This window comes from Hypomesus transpacificus, unplaced genomic scaffold (genome assembly GCF_021917145.1).
Source record: "Hypomesus transpacificus isolate Combined female unplaced genomic scaffold, fHypTra1 scaffold_154, whole genome shotgun sequence".
Lineage (NCBI taxonomy): Eukaryota > Metazoa > Chordata > Actinopteri > Osmeriformes > Osmeridae > Hypomesus > Hypomesus transpacificus.
Window position 1 is genome coordinate 211,134 of NW_025813721.1, and position 22,765 is coordinate 233,898.

A 22,765-nucleotide genomic window follows, 5' to 3' on the forward strand; every position below is an offset into this window, starting at 1 on the left:
TTAGATAATCAAAAAAACATGTGATGTCTTATGTGAGGCTTGGTCTGAAGATGATCTCTGCCAAATTTGGTGAGGATTGGACAAACCTTATAGGAGAGGTAGCGAAAAAACGTTAGATTCGAAATGGCGGCCACATCAATTCAGCCACATAAATTTGATACCTCATTTTGGACAATGGGGCATATGGTTTAAAAGTAACATGTGTAAACACAACTTCAAATTTGACCCATTGGTGGCGCTAGATGGTTGGAATGGGAGACATGAAACTTGGTGAAAAAGGGGACTGGTACCAAAGAGTGTGCCAAATTTCACAACTTCTGACAATGTGGTTCTAGGGGCTGCCATAGACTCCCATGGCAGAAGAAGATGTGTAATAATAATAATAAATTCTTATTTAATTCTTCGCGGCTTGGCCACCAAATATAGCTGCAAGCAGCAATGGAGGGGCCAAGCAGTCCGCAGCAGGACATGACCTCCATAGTCCTTGCGCAACGTTTAAGTCACAACAACCTGTTTCCACGAAATCCAAAATGGCGGCCGCATCAATTCGGTTAATATGAAAAGTTATCAATGGTCAGGCTTTATTCTCGCAAGACATCAAGAGACAAATAAATTACTTTATTAAGGTAAACACTTCAACAGTTATTAGCCAAAACGCGTTTATGCTTCCGGTCACGCCCCCTTTTACTCACATGACACCATTTTTGGAGGACATACTCAGAATAAGGTTCCGAGTAGGCATACCAAATTTGGTGTCACTGCCTCAAAGAACTGCTGAGATATGACTTCATTTCCTGTTTGGTGGCTTTCCTGATTAATTTGATTGGCTGTACTGGACAAACGGTTGTGAGGATCAAAATAATTTTCGGTAACTTTTGTGAGGCTTGGTCTGAAGATCATCTCTTGTAATTTTGAAGATTTGACAAGAATTGTAGGAGTCGAATTTCAAAAGTTTTTGATAAAACCGGAAATAGACGCCATGGTGTGCATTGAACTCGGCTTTATCCAGGGAATCCAATGGTACCTCATTTTTTAAATTGGGTCTTATGGTTCAAAAGTTGCGTGTGTAAACACAACTCCAAATTTGACCCATTGGTGGCGCTAGAGTGCCAAAGTATGGGACATGAAACTTTGTGAATTGGACCAGGTGACTGTCCCCAATGTGTGCCAAATTTCAAAACTTTCGACCAAGCGCTTAAGGGGGCTGCCATAGACACCCATAACAACAATAACAATAACAATAGGTGCCTCGCAGCTTCGCTGCTTGGCCCCTAATAATACTAACAATAACAATAGGTCATAATAATACTATTACTACTAATGATAATAATAATACTAACAATTGAAGAAGTTAAAATTCAACATTCTAAGTCTTGGATCAAAAATTCTCTAAGTTTGAAACAGCACAGGAAATCCGACAGAGTCTGATACAAAGTGTTTAATTAGAATCCAAGAAAGCAGGGTGATTCCCAAAAAAACGTGAGTGTGATTCTGCAGAACCAGACTAGAGATATCCTCTCCAAACACTCTCTTTTATATCAAAACCTTATCAGTTTTTGTAAGTTTACTATTGGTACAATATTTGTTTTGTCACAATTCATTTAACTTCTTATTGGATCTCTCTCTCTGAGAGATTCAGATTGCAGGTGCATAGAGAATTCATCTATTTTTTGTAGACCTACTCTGACCTTGACGGCCAGTTACACTGGGCTCCGGCCTCATTTACTGCTGGGTCTTGTAGTTTTTTTCTTATGATAGCTTGCACACATAGATTTATCTCACACCCATTCACAATCATCCAGATTAACACTTTGGGCTGAATTTTTTCTTCTATATCTTAGGGGAAATACTAAACAGTCAACAACTTTGCATTAGGCTTTTTTCAATAGTGTAACATATAAAAGTATAAGATATATGCTTTATATCTTTATATGTTATAAGTATAAAGTATAAAAGGATAAAGTATGAAAGTGAATAAATGGCATTCTTCATCATATAATCCAAACTCATTCTTCATCTTCATAATTACGACAGTGTGATATTATTCCACTTCACAATAACAAATATAGCTGCAGGCAGCAATGGGTTCCTCCTCAACATTGCAAACCATTACAAAATTGACATGACACAGACATGGATTTCATACATGTACACAACATTTCAAGAAAAATGGATCAATGGATGAATTTTAGTATTTTTTAAAAAAATACTTTGTCATTACATGCTTCAGACTTGATCTGATATGGAGCACTAATCATCCAAGAAGCAGTACTTCTCTTGAGTGGTTTTTATTCAGATGACTAATCATTGGATTCAGGTCAAAAGTCTATCACTTGAACTGGTTTCATCACTTAAGACACTAAAGGTCAGCAGCAGAAGTAAAAAAAATGCTGGTTTGTCCTTTTTCATCAATGTCCTCAAAAAAGCAGTCTGCAGCGCTACTGTGTCTGTGGGGTGACTGTCTGTCTCTGGAGGATTGGCAGGCAGGGGCAAGCAGGGCCTGCAGGTAGGCAGGCAGGGCAGGCCAGCAATGTGAATCTGTCCTGGGGTCAGGGCTGAAGAGAAGCTGTCAAGCTAGAGGGGGGTAGTCCAGCAAGGGGTCTGTTTTTCTCTCAGTATCCTCTGTTGAACTCTGTTGAGCAGGCCTCTGCATTACCCTCCAGACCTGTAAAAGGGAAGAAAGGTTCCATGTCAGTTGTGAAAAATTAAGCTTTTTACATCTACACTTGACATAAACTACAGTTTTGACTGTGAAATGCAGTGGCATCACTTAAACTTAAATCCAAATGTGATAACCTGATGGAGACCCGGCCATGCAAAAAATAATCAGAGCATCTGGCTAAAAGCACAATTCCCACATCTCCTAAAGGCTGCCTTCCTCGACATCTTTGGTGTAGACCAAACTGTAAAATGGTGAACTTATGAACAAGAGTCATGATGCAACCAAAACATGGCTGCCGCCTAAGCCTCTGCGGTCTCCCTGGCGCCTAGGCTTATTTCAAAGACTTTCACGACCCAAATCACAATTGTTAGCCTACATTTCTGTGGGGAATCGCTTGTTGGGTGTGCTTTGCCTTCGGCAAGGGCACAACCATTGTTATCTCACATATATTTATTATTATTATTATTTTTGCCCCCCTAAGGCTCAGTCAATATTTGGACTACATAGACAACGGCTGTGTCAAAAAATGTTTGTCTTGGTCACGATTGAGTGTCTTGTATTGGGATTTACGTTCCGTTGCATAGGAGGTTACAACGTTTTTGTGGCGAAAAGTGCCTTTAGTCGACGAAAGGTACTCTGTGCCTAGCTACGTCACCACATCAACGTTAGCAACGACGCATGGATACAATGGATACACGTGATATAGACACTCTAGCATGCACATTGGAGCTTGGATTCTGAGTGAAAAAATTTCCAACCATTGGACTTTGTTGATAAAGCGATTTTGAGTGGAACTGCAATGTCGGATTTTTGATTTAGGTCATGAAAGTCTTTGTAATCTGAGCGAGTGCGGGTCGCCCGTGAGACCGCCTAGTCTTTTAGGCGGCAGCCATACAAGAAATAGTAGTATTTTCGTAATTTTATAGTTCAATTTTACACGAAAAAACTGAAAGAGGGAAATGTTATGACATTATGACTATTGTGCAGACAGCCAGGTGGTGAGATTTTAATGTAGGTTGCTGTAAAAACTTTGATTTGTTTGCTACGTGGGAGCCCCGTCCGCCACCATTGACGATTGCGGCAGCAACAAGTGTTGACACTCGCCGACAACAGTGTTGTCGCTCTGCGTCTGATGAGTATTTTCTTAATTTCGTACCAGGGTCAATTCTACATCCAAATGTAGAGCAGTGTTTTAAAGATATGGCAATTGCAAAGACACCCAGCGGGTATTTTTGTGATTTGTGTAAAACTTGGAATTTGAGTGAGACCGCGTATTGTTTTGACGTTAGCCGTCAGACTCGGCTCGCCCACTGGCAGTGTGTAGTAGTAGGCTACTGTAGCCTACTGCCTTCAATGCCACAACTATGGCAAAACTTTATAATGTAAAAATAAACGTTCTCATTTCCGGCGCTTTCAAACAATCGGAAAGTGTGGCTAGCAACAGCAGCCAGCTTGCCTCTAGCAAACTTATTTTGAATTTGCCATGTCCCCCTAAATTAATGTCAAACGTATTTACGTTTTGGGGGGCATATTTTCAGTTAAGACTGTACTGTTTCAATCACAATTCTGAAATACTGCCAGTGACAACGTTGTTACAGTAGCTTGTTCCACAGGGGGTTCGCTTGTTTCAAAGGCGTTATATATTTTTTTAAGGGTTTTCTTAATTAATTATGCAATATGAGTGGGCTAAATGCTGGAAAATATCACTAGAAGGGAAAACTGACCCACCTGCAACCGACGCAAGAAAGCGCAACCTACAATTCCCCCAGAAATTGTACCGTCTCTAGTTCCCTTAAAAGTTTCTAGTTTCCCTCTTCTACCTTTTTGATGAATTCGCCGAGATGCTGAATGATTCACTAATTACTCAGAGGAAAAAAGCTAGCTACTTTGAGTTCGGTTTTCCGTCACTTCAAACTCAAGATCTAAAAGGTCTCAAAGTGCTCAAACCTTCACCATAATTCAAGAGTAGTGTACTTTCACGAACCCAATCATTGATTTTAGCTTAAAATTTGTAAAAATAGGACTTACCGAACGTGGCTTTCTCCAGGCGATTCCAGTTGAAAACAACAATGGCCGCCGAAAAATAATTTATATTCTTAATGGCGAGCTGCAATTGGAAGCGAAATGAAACAGGAGCTAAAGACCAAGGGTTTGGTCAGCACACCATTTCCAGAAAGGATGTGTGTGCGTCTCGCCAAGCTTGCACGTGTCAAGTAGGGTCCCTCTTTGCGCTGTATAGCACAGCATTTTCAATATGCGACGTGCGGGACAAGGGGTCAAAATGCTGTGCGTCTAGTGTTAAGGGGCAGATTGAGTCTGTGAGAATTTGGAGCGTGCGCGCTTTGGAGCAATTTAACCCCAGCAGTTATTAGCAGTCAAATGACCCAGAAAACATTTGTAGACATTCTCAGAAGAGGGTAAAGAGTACACGCAACAGGTTTGGTGGCAATCCATCTAAGATTTGCTGAGATACGACCAATGTTCCCTCAAAAGAAAATCCGCACTGAGCAAATATTAATCTGTCTGAGCGCAAACCTCAGTACTCTGAGCAAAGTTTGCAGAGAACTCCGCTTGCTTCTTCGTAGCTAAATATATCAGATAGCTTCACCAGCCTACCTGGACCATCGCTTGTGTCCGTTTGAACAATTTCATCAAGCCATTTCTGTTTAAATGTAAAATTGCCCCTTTTTGGGGGTGCCTGTAACAAGGGCATAGGTTTGGTCTCAGCTTTGGTAGGGACAGTTTTTTTAAACGTAGGTAATTGGTTCAGGTTTTATAGAGCTGTACTAGGCCTACATAATCTGTACTGGATTTCTGAGCAATTAAATCTTATATGATGCATACATTTGGGCATCCCAATTTATAGTACATTTTTACTATCTACAAGTATAAGTGTGAATAATAACATTCATGGGTAACATTGTCTAAAAATCCCTATAAAACTGCAATTGAATGCATTATTTACCAAAATGGACAATTCAACTTCTCACCTGAACCCCTGATGCTGATTCATCACCAACCTGCTCTACATCTGTATCTTCAGGGTGCCGTTTTTCCTGCACAGTAATTCATCAATTTAATACAGACGCTAACCAGGCTTAGTTGACTGCTGACATTGGTCGAGATTACAGGGATAGGCATATCCAAGGGATCATATAGGCCTACTTATTACCAGTTAATATCACTTTTGAGTTGCTAGCCTGCTGGTACTAGGCTAAACTAGCACGGTCCCATTATGTGGGTAGGTTAGCTTTATCCTTCTGGCTTCAACAAGACAAGCCGCTGCTAACACACTGGTCGAAAGATGGCAGACGCTAGGGATAGATTGAATACAAGCAAAAGTTACATGCTCCACTAGCAACACTAACAACTTTCAAAACTTGTTTCCATTGTAGAATGGGTGTCGATGTAAGGCCAGCAGGTTTGCACTGTGTGTGTAGTTTTCATACTAACTAACAACAACCTTCTTGCTAGCTACTTACTCTCTGGGTGGTGAAAAAACTTCTGATATCTTTCTTATTTTTGGGTGAAATTTTCCGATCTATAAAGCACACAAGGGTCAAAAATATCAATGCTGAGACCAAACGAAATACTAATATGAGGCTTTATTATTTCCTGGCGTACTGACAGCTCTCTTTCTGCAAGTAAGTCACAATTCACGAAGTGTTTCTGACTCTGCCTGCCACTTCAGCCAATTGAATGACATCGTCTTGTCTCGCAGGCTCGAGGGCGCATTGGTTAACTTGGAAATGTCTTTTTCACTTTTCTGGGCAACGAATATAGTAAAGATAAAAATACAAATGAGTTTTGCAAATATAATGTGAAAAAATATTATTTTCGAAAATTAACAAAATATTGGTGGGGACAATTGCATCTTTCCCAAACTTTGGTTGTGACTAGTCCCTATGGACCCTACGCAAAGCTTGAGCAGAGCGCCAGGGTCGTTGTTTTGTTAAAAGCTTGCGTGTAGTCTAGAGTGACATTGAAATGTATGAAGTGGGCTTCGCCGCATTTCGCCGATCAACTGAACATTTATTGGTTTTATAAAATAATTGAATATAAAAAATACAGATTTTATTTTGTGCGTGGTCTGGAAAATCTAGTACGCGGGTCCTTCAGCTGGTCTGCACGGTTGTGCAGGCACGCAGCTTAGAGGGAACATTGGATACGACCCAACTTCCTGTTTGCTGGCTTAACGGCACATTTTGATTGCCTGTACCGGGCAAACGGTTTCCCAAATCAAAAAAACAGGCTTTTGTGAGGCTTGGTCTGAAGATAATCTCTGCCAGATTTGGTGAAGATTGGCCAAGAATAGAAAAAAGTAGAGAAAAAACTTTTTTTTAATTCATTCAAAATGGCGGCCGCATCAATTCGGCTTATTATCACAAATTATTATGAGTCACACACGGGACATCCCAATATATCATGAGACAAAGGAATCACTTAATAAAGGCAAACAAATCAGCAGTTATTGGCCAAAACGCATTTCTGCTTCCTGCGGCCAGGCTCAGTGATCACATGACACCAAATTGTGTGGACATCCTCAGAAAAGGGTTCCGAGTCATTATACCAAGTTTGGTGTTAATATCTCAAAGATTTGCTGAGATAAGACTTCATTTCCTGTTTGGCGGTTTTTCTGCTGACTTTTATTGGCTTTACCGGACAAACGGTTTTGAGCTTGTGTTCACCTGCACACCTCGAGGACCCTGAGGCGAGCGAGGAAGACTGTGGCCGACTCCTCCCACCCTTGCCACTCCCTGTTTTAGTCACTCCCCGCCGGCAGAAGGCTGCGGTCCATCAGGACCAATACTTCACGCCACAAAAACAGTTTTTTCCCTTCCGCTGTTGGCCTCTTCAACAAGGCCAAGGGTCCACACTGACTCAAAATGACTTCCTGAATTTCTTATTTTATTTTCATATTGTAATTTAGCAACTTATATTTTATTTTATTGTACATTTTATTTAATTCTAATTTCACTTAGTACTGCTAGTTTATGTACCCTTAGTATAGATAGACTGTGCAAACTTTCATGGCGAATAAATCCCTTTCTGATTCTGATCCTGAATTCCAAGTTTTACACAAATCACAAAAATATGCTGACCCACTGGCTGTCTTCGCAATCGCCATATCTTTAAAACACTGCTCTCCATTTTGATGTGGAATTGACCCTGGTGCGAAATTAAGAAAATACTCATCAGATGCAGAGCGACAACACTGTTGTCGACGAGTGTCAACACTGTTGTTGCTGCCGCAATCGTCAATGGAGGCGGACGGGGCTCTCACGTAGCAAACAAATCAACGTTTTTACAGCAACCTTCATTAAAATCGCACCACCTGGCTGTCTTCACAATAGTCATATCGTCATAACATTTCCCTCAGTTTTTTTAGTGTAAAATTGAACTATAAAAATACTACTATGACGCTTTCTAGCATGGCTGCCGCCTAAAAGACTAGGCAGTCTCACAGGCGACCCGCACTCACTCAAATTACAAAGACTTTCACGACCTAAATCAAAAATCTGAGATTGCCGTTCCACTCGAAATCGCTTTCTCAACAAAGTCCAATGGTTGGACATTTTTGGGGGTGGTATTTTTCACTCGTAATCCAAGCTCTAACTTGCATGCTAAAACGTCTGTATCACGTTGTATCCATGCGTTGTTGCTATTGTGTGTTGACGTGGTGACGTAGCTAGCACAGAGTACTTTTGTCGACTAAAGGCACTTTTTGCCACAAAAACGTTGTAACCTCGTAAACTGTGCAACGGAACGTACGTACGTAATCGAGACCAAGACAAACATTTTGACACAGCCAATGTCTATGTAGTCCAAATATTGACTGAGCCTGGGCAAAAATAAAAATGATAATAATAAATATATATGTGAAATAACAATGATTGTGCCCTTGCCGAAGGCAAAGCACACCCAATAATAACATCTATGATTGCTAACGCTCCGAGGGCAGAGAATAACAGAAATTAAGCTAGAATCCACACCTCAAACAAGTTAACCTAGACGCAAAACTGTACGTCCAATCCAAAAAATAATGATATTTTCCGAGACCCAAGACTCTGCCGAAACCACAGATATTCTTTATATGTCTGTGCAGTCAGAAATAGACTCTACCTGCAGTTTCGAAAACTTGTTCCTTTCGGCTTTCTCTGACGAAATTTTACCCACCTCTTCATTGAAGTTAGTGAGATAATTTGAAAGGCTACCCTCCATTCATTGCTCATAGCTGAACATCTGTGAATGTGAGCTCTTTTGTAGTTACATTGGCTGAAAGAGGACACCTTTTCCTACATTTTAAGGCATAACTTGTTTCTGTAAGTTAAACTATACGAACGGTAGAGGAATTTGTTTGACAATTTAGTTGAATATCAGAAAAAGGGCAACCAGCAGTGTGCCACTCTGCTGGCTGCTCAATCATAAAAATCAAGAAGGAGCTACATTTTTCATGTATTTTAAACTGTCACAATTCAAAATTGGCTAAATATTTGAAAAAGTTGGATCATTTGGGAATAGCTGAATGTCTTGTGAACATTTTACAGGTTGAATGGTGTCTCTAGCTGAAAGTATGCTGAAGTAGTTAAGTTTGAAAGAGGAGGAATCTTTTGTAATGATTTGAAAGGATTTACCGCTTCGCAGCTTGGCCACAAGTTAACAGACCTTTTGTCTATCATTCACAATTTTTTTTGTAGAGCAATTGTAGATTGATCAGTAAATTAATCCATTCATCCATCATCAATATTCTATGCCTTCCCAGGGGTTCCACCTCGTCCCCCTGTACCTACTGTGGTGAACTGGTGGGTGACGATGCCAAAATCACGATCGATCACCTCAACATCTCCTGCCATCCTAGCTGCTTCAAGGTATTGCAGGCTGTCACAGATCTTTATAATATATATTATATATTTATAATAGCAGCAGTCTACTATTATTTATGTAATATACTGTATATACTTATTCATGGTTTGAAACCGTTTCACAAGAAGCTGTATGCTGATATATAGTATATGCAAGGTTTAGCTTTATTTAGTAAATGTAAGTAGTAGTATTATCCTGTACTACCGCTAACGTTTTGCTGATTTTGCTGGTTTCAGTGTGGCGTGTGTGGTTGTGCAATGGGAGACCTGCTTTACAATATGTTTCTGCATGGTAAAAAGGTCCATTGTGAGACCTGCTACTCCAAAGTCACTGGCTGAGTCTGAACACTCGTATCCTGCTTCCTTCCCTCGATTCCTTCCATCACCTCTTTTCTCAATCGGCACTAACAGCTGGAAAGGATTCAATTGGGTTACAATGTTGAATATATGCATCATTGTTTGGCTTAAAGGGGTTTTCAAAGTCAGGTTATATTACAGTATACATAGATATGAATGACATTTTTATTCTTACATCTTTTAGAATTTTCAGTCCTGCTCTGTAAAACTATGAAGGAAAGAACGTATCTTTCATGCACCACAATTAAAGAACTGTAAACTGACTGTATAATGTGTGGGTAGTTGGGAGCATTCTTTTAGTCTTCTTTTCTACAAAAGAACCTATTGTAACTACTAAACTGTTTCCTTCCTTTACTTGTAATTTCTTACAAAACCAATAAAATTATTTTTACAAAAAGAAATATGAATACGCAATCATGTTTTATCAAATAGATTCAGTAATACATGAGTTTAAATGAGTCAACATCGTCAACGTATTTGTTTGTATTGCACGATTGTTGACGTGTTACGTGTGAACGCACATAAACTCCTTGACCAATATGTTCTATGGACATCCAGCCAGTGTTTGAATTGAGGGAGGCTGGGGAAGTCCCATAATTGGCATGGAGGAGATCTTGTGGACAAGTGTTACTCCGCCTGCCAAGACCTCTGACAAAATTTGAACACTGGGTCCAACACATAGCTGTCCTGATCTCACACACATACAAATGTTCATTGGTTGTTTGCATTTTTGACAATTTGTCATTACATGTACATGTTAGTGTACCAGATGGTTCATCGAAGCGAGGTAGCTGACTTCGCCACTCGCTAATTGCCTTTCATCAAACCAAGTTCGCGTGCTACAGATCTGTTGCTGCTAGTGAGTGCTTTCTGCACAGCTAGCTGTTTAAAAGTTTTGGCATGCTGCTTCAGATTTCTTCACAATGTAGAACACATATTTGAGACAGATTAAGTACTACCCACGCACACCTAATTGACCACGAAGCATTGTAAGTGGGGTCTTTGTAAAAGTGTTGTGAATGGTTCGCAGTTGTACCCCCGACTAAACGCGCGGCTTCAATTTTACACTAGGCTTTGTGTTTGACTAGCCTGGCTCTGCCCTCCAACGTACTTCCGCTCAATTTGGATTTTGCTTCTGTAGTAGGTGTGGGATTTCAGTGCATCCAGGTCCAATCAGCGAACAGAGGGAGTGGCTGAGAACGATGACGTTGATGTTGTGCGCTAGTTTGAGTTGTAGTTCAGTCATGGCGGCGGAGAAAGATGCGAGTGAAGCTATTCGGCCTTTGTGGAAACGCTGCTGAATATCCATAAATTAAAGCCGGAGCAAGAACAATCCTTGCTGAGTTTTGTTTGTGGCCATGATGTTGTGGCCCTCCTCCCCACAGGGTTCGGGAAAAGTTTGATTTTCCAGCTACGGCAGCTACCTCTGTTACAGTAGTGGTGAAGGAATTGGGAAAGGCGAATGCTAGCGATTGGTTATGGCAGATCAGAGTGGCTCTAGGCAGATCCAATAGTTTTAAACTTCCACAGAGTACCCACCCTTAAGGAAGTTAACGCTTTTCAATGGAGCGATCCCAGACCCTTGAGAGGGTCTGGTTAGGGCCAGGCTAATGTTTCACCACCTTTGTTTGTCTATGGCCGCACTGCAGCTACAATTCACTAATTCTCTCCTACTAATTAAATGCCGCCCTCAAATAAACGCTGCACCAAAAATGAACATTGTGTAATAAACGCTGCCGCGTTTAATCGAAGAAATAGTCATTTTAGCGCAAATACAGTTTGAGCTTGTGTTGTTTTGGACTCATGTTGTTTTTATGTTTGAGTCTAAATAAGATGATCGATAGGCCCATTACTTTCTTTAGTTTTGTAATGTTTTCTAAGCTTACCTCAATTCTGACTTGCTTGCCGACACCTGGAATTCTGTGGCACTGCAGTGGCTTTTAAAGCAAGCACACAAGAGCAGATTTATACTTGGGCACAAGCCTCCAAAAAAACGTCTAGCCCCTGAACTGCCTATTTTCAACACATTGCGCACGCACAGCCGCGGTAGTCATGCACATGCGATCAAATGGAGCAACGTGAGCCAAGGGGCAACCTCCAGGGCAAAGAAAATTGGCTTAAAGTGCAATACCGCCGATGGTCACTAGGGATGGCTCCAAAACACTGGCTCCATTTGACTCCCATTCAGGTAAAAAAAATAAAAAATCACAATTTTAATTATGGTGTCATTAGCTAGATTTCCCTTTTATCAGTGTCCTGGTGGTCCATCTGAAAATAATTAGATAATTATGTAGATAATAGGCCTCAAAGCTCCGTAGATTTGGGGGGGTGGATGGTTTGATTGACAAGTCTACTAGCCAGGGGCATAGAGGAGAAAGGCTGTTAGCGAGGTGGGCGTGCATTGTGTCCTCGGCTTCTCCCGCCCTTTGCCCCTTCCCAAATCCGCCCTCTCGTCCAAACTTGGTCATGAGAAATTGCACGAACCAGTGCACTGAAATTTGTCATTTTGTGTATTGGGCTATGTTTAACTCTTTCTCCAACCTGCAGATTGATAATATAACCAGAACTCAACTAAAATTTTTCTTTCTGTTAGTGAAGAGGCAGACTAAAACCCGTCAAAGTTGCCGTGTGTTAGTCTGGTTATGAAATAGCTGTGTCGTCATTAGAACCTGTGCAGTTGCTCTTGAGAAAATGTGCTTGGCTACACACCCGGCTGTTCTCAAATTGATCTCACGGTACTTTGATGGATACGTCACAGTGACCTAGCCTCGACGCCGTCTCACGTCAGACAAAAAGTCTAACTAGAATTCACTGCTTCAAGTCAGCCGGCTGCGGCTACAGTCAGTCTATGGTAGGAGCCAATCTAGCGCATTCAAAAGTCGAAAGTTTCAATTTTCGCAGCAGATTTAATTCGATTATTCACGACATAAAATGTTGTTTTCATTATTTTACTTTAGTCTTCTAAATGACAAACGCCATAAGGTCAGCAAAAAAGTAGTATTGCCTTGCAATACTTGATTGAGAAGAAGTATTGGCATTGCAACAATGGCAATACTGACGGCGGTGGCCATGGTGGTCATTTCGGACATGGTTGACAACGAAAAAAAACGGTTTGCTCCTGAAGAGAAAGGCGAATCGCGCAAATAAACGCGCAAGTAAGCAAAGCAAAAATATATCTTGCAGTGCAAAAAAAATAGCTTTTGGTGGGAACACAGCATTAGGCATATTGTACTTGTTTTTTACTTGACTTCGCCTAACCTGTATGACAAAACAGTCCTGAACAGTGCAAAATCTGTGGTACATTGAAGGCATTCCAGGTGCTAAGCATCCCCAGTCAGGGTCAGTGTTGGCCCCCAGCCATCCTTGTGGAAATCTCCTGGATGTAGTGCCATAGCAGCTCGGGGTTTGACTCATTGTGTCTGATCAGTGACTCCAACCCTTCAGCCTGCTCTAGGCTCTGCCAGTAGTCCTGTGGCCACATCTGCAGCCAGCTACACACACAAACACATAGTGGTTAACTGCTAAAATTAGGAATACTATGAAATCTAATGGACAATTCACAAGATGCAAATTATTGGCTCAAAGGCCAGTGGTTCCACATACCTGTCATTGACAGGGATATCCTGGAGGTCGCCATACCCTGGGCAGGGGAGAGGGCACCCCATATGCCTGTTATTGGCCATCTTTGGCTTAGGGGTCTGGTTCTGCTTGGGAGCCTTTCGATAGGCCCGTTCGGCTGCCAACCGAGCGTTGTCCTGGTCACACACATAGCACTCAAACCCGTTGAGGTAGTTGGGCCTGCTCATGTCATTCACGCCCCACTCCCTGCTTTCTATTGCCTCTAGAAGACGAGAGTTGGTAACATGGCTGGGGTGTTTAAAGTCTAGATATTTCATGTATTCCTTGTCGTTTTCATCCAGGGCTATCAGATAGTCAGCCAGGTCCTTGGGTGAGGGGAAGTCATCGATGAGGATGACGGAGCAGGAGTTGGGCATCCAGTCCTTCACAGAGGGGGAGCCACGGTACACAGGCACGCTGCCCTGGTGCAGCGGACGCCACAGCTTCTCCGTCATGTAGTCGTGGCAGAGGCCGTTCTCCAGTGCCAAGTGGAACTTGTAGCGCGCCACAAAGCCCATGAAGCGGGCGTCCTCACCTGTGGCTGTGGCTGTGTCCTCTAGGCTCTCCGGGAGGGCCTTGTTGTTTAAACACTTACCGTACGAGTCCACCTGGGTGGGATGAATCGTAAGCGAGGAGAGACAGAAGTGGAGAGAGAAGTGGAAGAAGATGGGATGAAGAGAACAACAAAAGAGTGTTGTAAGAGGAGAGAAAGGACAGGAGAGTAAAACAAGAGAAGGAGAGTACAGTCATAAAAAACAAGGAGAGTAAAATCATAAAAAGACAGACCCAAATTAGCAAGACATTAAGAGTTATACACACAGCTTTGACATGAACATTGCACAACATGTCTACTAACACACCAAATGTCAATGATCTTGCTGAGCTCTCTTTCTAGATTTTGCGCAATCCACACTCCTTAGCGAGAAACCTACCTTGATATACTTCATGAGTTCCTGTACGTATCTGTCCCTGTCAGAGGGAACATCACAGTGGGACTGCATGTAGAGCACTGGAGCCAGACCCTGCTTCCTCCAACGGTTCTTCTCCTCCAGAGACACGGCCACGGGCTGCAGCAGGTACTCTAGCGAGGGGAGCCACTGCAAGGTTAGGGGGTAGTCCGAGCCCCGCCGGAAGGTGGCAGTGTAGTTGAAAAGGCGGATTCCCGGCGCGTGAGACAGGAAGTAGTTGTTCATGGGCGACTCCTCGTGGAACAGTGCCCAGGTCTGGTGATGGAGGCGGGGGAGGGGTGCCTCATACGCTCGGAAGTCCGTCCCGTAGAAGATAATCGAAGCTGTGCGCTTATACAACTTGACCTTCCACGCATAAGAAGTTCAATATTAAGATTGCTATAAACTGACACTTCAATTCAAAGACTTGAAAAAGAGTAACTGTTTTTTTGTAAGAAATACAGGTGCATCTCAAATTAGAATATCATCAGAAAGTTTATTTTTTCAGTAATTCGATTCAAAAAGTGAAACTCCTATATTATATAGATTCATTACACACAGACTGATATATTTTAAGAGTTTTTTTTATTTTTATGATTATAACTGACAGCTAATGAAAACCCAAATTCAGTATCTCAGAAAATTTGAATATTGTGAAAAAGTTCAATATTGAAGACTCATGGTGTCACAATAATCAGCTAATTAACTCAAAACACATGCAAAGGCTTCCTGAGCCTTTAAATGGTCTCTCAGTTTGGTTTAGTAGGCTGAACAATCATGGAGAAGACTGCTGACTTGACGGTTGTCCAGAAGACGATCATTGACACCCTGCACAAGGAGGATAAGACACAAAAGGTAATTGCTAAAGAGGCTGGCTGTTCACTAGGGCTGTCCCCACTCAGTCGACTAGTCGATTTTCTGGTGGATGTGCTCTTGGTCGATTAAGATTATTTTAGTCGTGCTGCCGTATGGCAGTGTGAGATCTGACATCATTGCTGATTTAACTAAATGTTCTACAGAAATTGTAGATTATATTATTTAAGACAAATAAAGTAACTCTAAATAACTAATTTAAAATAAAAGGTGTTACTATTTCCCCTTCGTTAATCTGCCCTTTGTTATGGTTTGGTATTTTGAACACGGCGCAAGCACAATTGGCTGCAAGTCTTGGTCGACCAAAGAAAATCTTAGTCGGGGACAGCCCTACTCTTCACAGAATGCTGTATCCAAGCATATTAATGGAAATTTGAATGGAAGGAAAAAAAGGTGCACGAGCAACAGGGATAACCGCAGCCTTGAGAGGATTGTGAAACGAAGGCCACTCAAGAATTTGGGGGAGATTCACAATGAGTGGACTGCAGCGGGAGTCCATGCTTCAAGAGCCACCACGCACAGATGTATCCAGGACATGGGCTTCAACTGTCGCATTCCTTGTGTCAAGCCACTCTTGAACTACAGGTGTCAGAGGCGTCTTACCTGGGCTAAGGACAAAAAGGACTGTAGCTCAGTGGTCCAAAGTTCTCTTCTCAGATGAGAGTACATTTAGCATTTCATTTGGAAATCAAGGTCCCAGAGTCTGGAGGAAGAGAGGAGAGGCACATAATCCAAGTTGCTTGAGGTCCAGTGTAAAGTTTCCACAGTCAGTGATGGTTTGGGGTGCCATGTCATCTGCTGGTGTTGGTCCGCTGTGTTTTCTCAGGTCCAAGGTCAGCGCAGCCATCTGCTGAGAAGCTTTATGGAGATGCGTATTTCATTTTCCAGCAAGACTTGGCACCTGCACACACTGCCAAAGGTACCAGTACCTGGTTTAAGGACCATGGTATCCCTTTGCTTGCCAGCAAACTTGCCTGACCTAAACCCCATAGAAAATCTATAGGGTATTGTGAAGAGGAAGATGTGAGACACCAGACCCAACAATGCAGAAGAGCTGAATGCCGCTATCAGAGCAACCTGGGCTTCCATAACACCTCAGCAGTGCCACAGACTGATCGCTTCCATGCCACGCCTCATTGCTGCAGTAATTCATGCAAAAGGCCAAGCAAGTATTGAGTGTTGTACATGTTTGTACTTTTCAGTAGTCCAACATTTCTGTGATAAAAATATATATTTTAATTAGTCTTAAGTAATATTAGAATTGTATGCGACACAGAATTTTTGGTTTTCATTAGCTGTCAGTTATAATCATCAAAATAAAAAAAAATAAACACTTGAAATATATCAGTCTGTGTGTAACGAATCTATATAATATAGGAGTTTCACTTTTTGAATTGAATTACTGAAATAACAACTTTTTGATGACATTCAAATTCATTGAGATGCACCTGTAATATAGTTGTCATTACATTTTGTGAAAGTCAAAGTCACTGACCTCTGTCGAGAAAATTTAACTTTGTTTAAAGGCATGGTAGGTAAGTTTTGCAAACCTAGCAATTTTAGCTGGAGTTTGAAAATATCCCACCCTTCCAAAACACATGAACGTGCTGCCTGACTACTGCCGGGAAGACAAACAAGTAGCCAGTCCAATCATTGCATTTAGTCTTTAGTCAGTTTGTCCTACCTTTCTGTTGCGTGTGACCAGGCAGGAGGATGTGGCACAGTCTATGCGCTCCGTGTCACCTGGAAAGTGAGGGAAAAGGCCAGAGCTCCACCAAAGGATGATTGGCAACTCCTTGTTGCCACGGGAGTCATTGTTGCCGGGGCCACGGAAGGAACTGACTGAAGCAAACCCTATATCAGAGAGGGTGCTCTGTGGATTAAAAGCACTCTGCTCGCCTAGGGAGTCTAGAAGGTCTAAGGCGGGTTCTTGGAGGTCCTGAGCACCCGAACCGGGCAGGGTGCCCAGGACACACAGCATCCCTAAACAAACACAAGCCGCTAACCTTCCCTCCTCAACCATCTGAAACAGACAAAGTCGAGCAGTGAGCAAAATATTGCAACGTTGTACCGCACAGCATTTTCACCCCTTGTCCCGCACGTCGCATATTGAAAAAATGTCCCGCATTTTCATCACTCTGTTGGTTTTAATGATATATTACAGTGTTTCCGCTATGTTGATTTTTCCGTGGCGGCAGAAATGTTGCCGTGGCGGGCTGCCACGGAAAAATCAACATAGCGGAAACACTGGAATCAGAAATAGGGCTGTACAAAATGTTGGACTGTCTATCAGTAGTGATTGTTATAAAGCATATCGGACGCAGTTGCGTGTGTGCGTCCTTGAGAACTGTAGAGCTAACATACATGCGTTCTTTTGCCTTTTTAAGAAAGCATTTATTTATTATTTTGCGGCGTAGTTTTTTCAATTTTTTTACAGCGCTTCGTCAGCCTACAACAGCCGTTTTTAAATCCTATCCAATGGTTGAAAAGATAAACACAGTGTGACGGCTGTCAGAATGACCTTGGAGCGGAGATTTGTGTTCCCTAACATGTTCTGTTACAACAAAGCATAATTCAAATGGTTTTAAGTTAGATAGAGCTAGACATTATATAACTGTTTCAGGTTATGTTTTATGTTTTGGTAACAAGGCCCACATTGTCCCAGACAAACTTAGAATTGTCCCACATTTGTTTTGTTTGATGGTGGTCACCCCAGGCCCGGATTGGCTAATCTGGAGCACCAGATGAATTCCCGGTGGGCCTATGGAGTCAAATTAGGGTCAATAATTAGCAGTCGCAGAAAGATATTTGCAGGAGCAGACAAAGATTTGCCAGAGGAAAACGCATCAGTGACACAGGTGGGTTAATTACAGTTTAATTACATCATGGAACATGCCAATAAAGTTTCATAGTTAGCTACATACATGTAAGACACCTTTGCGTGCATCCCATAGTTTCTTAAGTTCCCTATTTAGTTCACAAAAGGAAATGATATATATTTAAATAATATTAGTCTTGCCTTCAAAGGCTTTTGTTAAACACACCCATTATTCTTTTTTTGATCGTGCCAGACTGCTTTTGTGGGACAATGAAGGTCCTCAGTGACTATGTTTCACCCCCACTTACATCTGATGGTAACGTCTTGTAGCCTATATGGTTCTATGAATATGCCCCTTTCAAAGGCAAATGTTCAAACAAGTATATTTTAGACACACTTCTCGAGCTTTTATTTATTACATTATTAACACGTTATATCCATTAATAGACGTTTGGTTTTCTAGGTTGAACATATAAAACACGGGTTGCATTTCGACACTGATGTGAAATTAAAGGCAGTGTGAATTTCGTAGCATTTCGTTTGAATATAAAGTTAACAGTACGCTATGGTAAGTCTGCATTATGGAAGATTTCGGTTACCAAAATAACTAAGCTTTCTTTGCCTGGCGAGAACAACGACGGAGCGTTTCATGTTAACAGTTTATTTCATCCGATACAATGCGTTGGAAATCATACTCATATCACAAAGAAAAAAAGCAACATATGTGATGAGTTCCATCTAGAATGGCCCTATGTTTAGCCCTATAGCCTATTTCTGAAAAACAAGTAGAAGGAATACTATACAGTGACAGAATACATTTCCGTTAAGTTTGCATCATGTCTCTGATTCTTATCGGACTTTCTGCCCATAGATTCTGCCTTAGCTCACACGCTCGTAACTATATAAATCTATGCTCGTGACTGGTTGTCCCAAGGTGTGACGAGTACAGCTAGTTGCAAGCGTGCACGAGGTCTTAGAGCTAGGGATAAAAGAGCCACTGTTTAAAGCTAGACCGGAAGACACGGAAGTGGAAATATGGCCGCGCCCAGTCTCGCGCTCTCGCTTGCCTCACTGCGCCACTGAGCACTTTTCATAGAAATGAATGGGGACGCCATCTTGGACAAAAGTAGCTTACTCTAGTTATATTAACTCTGTGGCTGTGTCTACTACCGCGTACTTTATGAAGTACACTGCAATACAGTGCCCTGCAAAACAGTGCACTTACATATTCAGTGCACTCCGTCGCTGATAAGTGCTGACTCAAATGGAACACTTACGTTAAACACTTGGTGGAAGTGACGGACGCAAATCTGCTAACCTGCCAAAATGAACGCGCTTCTCCACTCAGGTGGAAAAAGCTGCCGAAAGGGCTCCTCCTTTTCCTCTACGTAGCCAAGATGGCGCCCGTTTAGGGCGAGTAGTGTCCATCTTTGTACAGTTTTTTTTGGACCGTTTGCAGTGTGCCATCCGGGTACTTTCAGTGCACTGAATTCTGCAGGTTTTGTGAATGAAGCACCCTAAGCACTGAAAGTCAGTGCTCGAAGTGCACAAGTGCGCGGTAGTAGACACAGCTTGTGTCTCGCTTGCCTCACTGCGCCACTGAGCACTTTTCATAGAAATGAATGGGGACGCCATCTTGGAAGACAAAGGTAGCTTACTCTAGTTATATTAACTCCAGGGCTGCCAACTTTTCCAAAAACCTTGGCGTGAGATCTGGTAGCCCCCCCGGGCGAGCTTTTGCGAGCTTCACTCCCCCCAAAGGCAAGTTTACACGGCTGCATAGCCGCGGGAACATATTTTATCAGGGGGGTGCTGGCGGGGGCTTAATGTTGCGGGGCGGCAGGGAGGAACTGGGAGTAAGAATTGGCCCTGGACTTTGATCCAGATCAGCCCACCAGAACTGGCCCCCATATACGCCACCACAGCTGCCCTGCTAATGCAAGCATAGTCTGTGTTCAATGGGATACGAGTAAGGGAGTTCAATCCTTAAAGCGAGCGCGCATAGCGTGGGCCTTTATTTCAGCGCAAAATAGTTGAGCTTCATGTAAAATAAACAGCCGTTTTTCAATTGGTAAAACCTTGTCTAGTGAAGGTGATTTCTTTGTCTCAATTTTTCAGCCCCACCCTACGTTTCTTACCCTGGTTTTCCATAGTTATTCTTTTCCCGGTGCTCCCGAATGCCAGTCCGCTACTGCGGAGCTGTGCCACGGTGGTGGATTTTTAAAACATATCATTTTAAATTATTGTGCTGTCAGCCTCGAGCACCCCTAGTTTCCGCGGCCATGCACGGCTGTTTACACGTCAATGTTGCTTCACTCGGTTAACCTGCGCGTCGTCCGTTAATGTTTACAACGTTAGTTTGGCTACTTGTTTGGCGTTGCCTTTTCAGCGTGAGATATACAAGGTGTGGCGTAAGAGCGTGAGAAATTGGTGAAATGCGTGTGTCACACGGCGAAACCGTGAGAGTTGGAAGCTCTGTAACTCTATGGCCTGCACTCACAGCAGTCCCACTTAGTGATGTGTCGTTCGTGAACGATTCGTTCATTTTGAACGAATCCTTATAAGGACTCGGGAGTAACGAGTCCTCTCAACGAGTGATTCGTTAATTTCCCGACTCGGTCTTTCTACGAGTCTTTGGATCATTTTTCACGTGACCTGCATAGGCTCTGTAGCTAGAGGAAACGAACGATTCGTTCCTTTCCCGACTCGGTCTTTCTACGAGTCTTTGGATCATTTTTCACGTGACCTGTATAGGCTGTAGCAAGAGGAAACGAACGATTCGTTCCTTTCCCGACTCGGTCTTTCTACGAGTCTTTGGATCATTTTTCACGTGACCTGCATAGGCTCTGTAGCTAGAGGAAACGAATGATTAGTTCCTTCCCCGACTCGGTCTTTCTACGAGTCTTTGGATCCTTTTTTCACGTGACCCGCATTGTATTTTTTAGTAGAGGAAACAGTTTCCTTATTCCCTTTCGCGTGGCCGCTGTTTTAGTAAGACGTGAATGAATGATATTCGCTCAAGTCATCATACTGACTGGTTTTGTTATTTTCACTTTACATTTACACTTACAGTTTAGTGCAGTGTAATTGTTTGACGTGATAATTAAGTGCTAGTGTGATAATACACGACCAAATCATACAAACTCATGATACATTATTTTAATGCAGGAATTTATTTTGAAATAGTATTTGCTGGTGCACATGTCATGCACTAACCTACAGTGGACGTATAGGGGCTATACGTCCTTTGCAGTGGACGTGTAGCCCCCAACCCCCCCCTGAAATGAACAAATGACTCGAAAAAAGATTCGTTCATTTTACTGAACGAGATTCAAAGAACCGAATCAGTAAAAAGAACCGAACTTCCCATCACTAGTCCCACTCCATCTACTAATTTACTGCACCCCCACTCTAGTTTATTTTCTCGCAGGCACACTGCGAGATTAACACCTGCAGGTTAATGATGACGCGATTATCTTTTGAGTCCCTGGACCCGCCCGCGACAGCGGCACCTTGCTCAAAATAAAAAACATCAGATAAAAATGGATAACAGAAAGGGCAAAGGCGGCAATGAAAAGTCCAGAAAAAAAAGAAAGCTCTAGAAATAAAAATGTTCCTCAAAACAACAAATGAAGACGACGAGACGGCCGGCTAACGTTAAGGTAGTTAGGAGCAGTGCAAGATCCTAGCGGCCGTGTAATACAACGTTGTCTGCAAACCACCGTTCATGTATCAACATTTTTATTGTAGCCTAGCTCTTCAGCAGCAGCAACTTCTAGTCCTGTTTGCTGCTAACAGTGAAGAGCCAGGCCCATTAACGTTACCAATCTCCAGTCGAGCCCAACACACTAGAATGGGCAGATAGGATTATCATTGAGTAAAAAGAGAACAGTGCACTATTGCAGATTTATATTCTGAGGTTTTAATTACATTATTTTAATATAGTCAGTGAACTAAAGTGTGCCGGTCTAAGGCATGAAACTACAGGACAATGAGTTTCACTCCGGCCCACGGTCACCCGCAAACTAGCCTATGTAGTTTTGTGTTTTCCGTTTCTAAACTCTGCAGGCAATTATATTATGCAAAGTATCTAAGTAGTGTAACTTGATATCAATATAGTTGATACATGTTGTCACACTTCAGAATGATAATGGATGTGGTATTTTATCCTACCATGATCAACGATGCAGAAACCGTAAGAAGTGTTTTGATTGAGCCGACCATTTGAGGTCGGACAGGAATTTTTGGGACCAGCTTCTTCTTTTTCTTTGCATTTGCTACAGGCAAACGTCGAATTGCATATTGCTGCCCTCTGCAGTTTGGGTAGACTCACTGCACTTCAGACTTGACCTCGACTACATTTTTGGCAACCACCAACTCTTCATCCTCGGTTCCCTGTGTTAATATAATAAACTTGTACAATATTAGCCCACCGACAACAGAACTGTAGGCCTATACCCTAATGTCAGATCAGTGCACTGCACAATAGCACGTGTCACAGTCCTCATTTTCCCTTGGTACTGGCACTACTTTCCTTGGAAATTTACATCTGATCCTGGAATATTTACGAATTATGGACAAATCATCATTCATATGTGTTCATGCATTTTTTTCATCCATGTTACAG

At 42.2% G+C, this 22,765-nt stretch overlaps 2 protein-coding genes across 4 annotated transcripts in view; one reads left to right on the forward strand and one right to left on the reverse strand.

Moving 5' to 3' along the window:
- znf185 (zinc finger protein 185 with LIM domain) overlaps positions 1–10,011 on the forward strand; it is a 59,465-nt gene extending 49,454 nt beyond the window's left edge. For both annotated transcript variants that reach the window (XM_047051408.1, XM_047051409.1), the window contains exons 19-20: positions 9,426–9,531; positions 9,763–10,011. In XM_047051408.1, coding sequence (XP_046907364.1) covers positions 9,426–9,531; positions 9,763–9,864 — 208 coding nt within the window. In that variant the 3' untranslated portion in view covers positions 9,865–10,011. The remainder of the gene's footprint in view (positions 1–9,425; positions 9,532–9,762) is intronic.
- Positions 1,424–22,433, reverse strand: fut11 (fucosyltransferase 11 (alpha (1,3) fucosyltransferase)). 2 transcript variants are annotated; one of them, XR_006958738.1, is made up of 6 exons: positions 22,312–22,433; positions 17,005–17,343; positions 14,433–14,813; positions 13,486–14,108; positions 13,141–13,373; positions 1,424–2,665 (listed from the first exon to the last, which is right to left on the reverse strand). XR_006958738.1 is itself a non-coding variant. In XM_047051410.1 (5 exons), exons 1-5 carry the CDS (start codon positions 22,360–22,362, stop codon positions 13,223–13,225), a joined length of 1,545 nt encoding a protein of 514 aa, XP_046907366.1. In that variant the 5' UTR covers positions 22,363–22,432; the 3' UTR covers positions 10,059–13,222. The 2 variants fall into 2 exon arrangements, 1 of the variants encoding a protein (XP_046907366.1); XM_047051410.1 differs by lacking the exon at positions 1,424–2,665 and having other exon boundaries at positions 10,059–13,373; positions 22,312–22,432.
- Between the last annotated feature and the right edge of the window lie 332 nt (positions 22,434–22,765).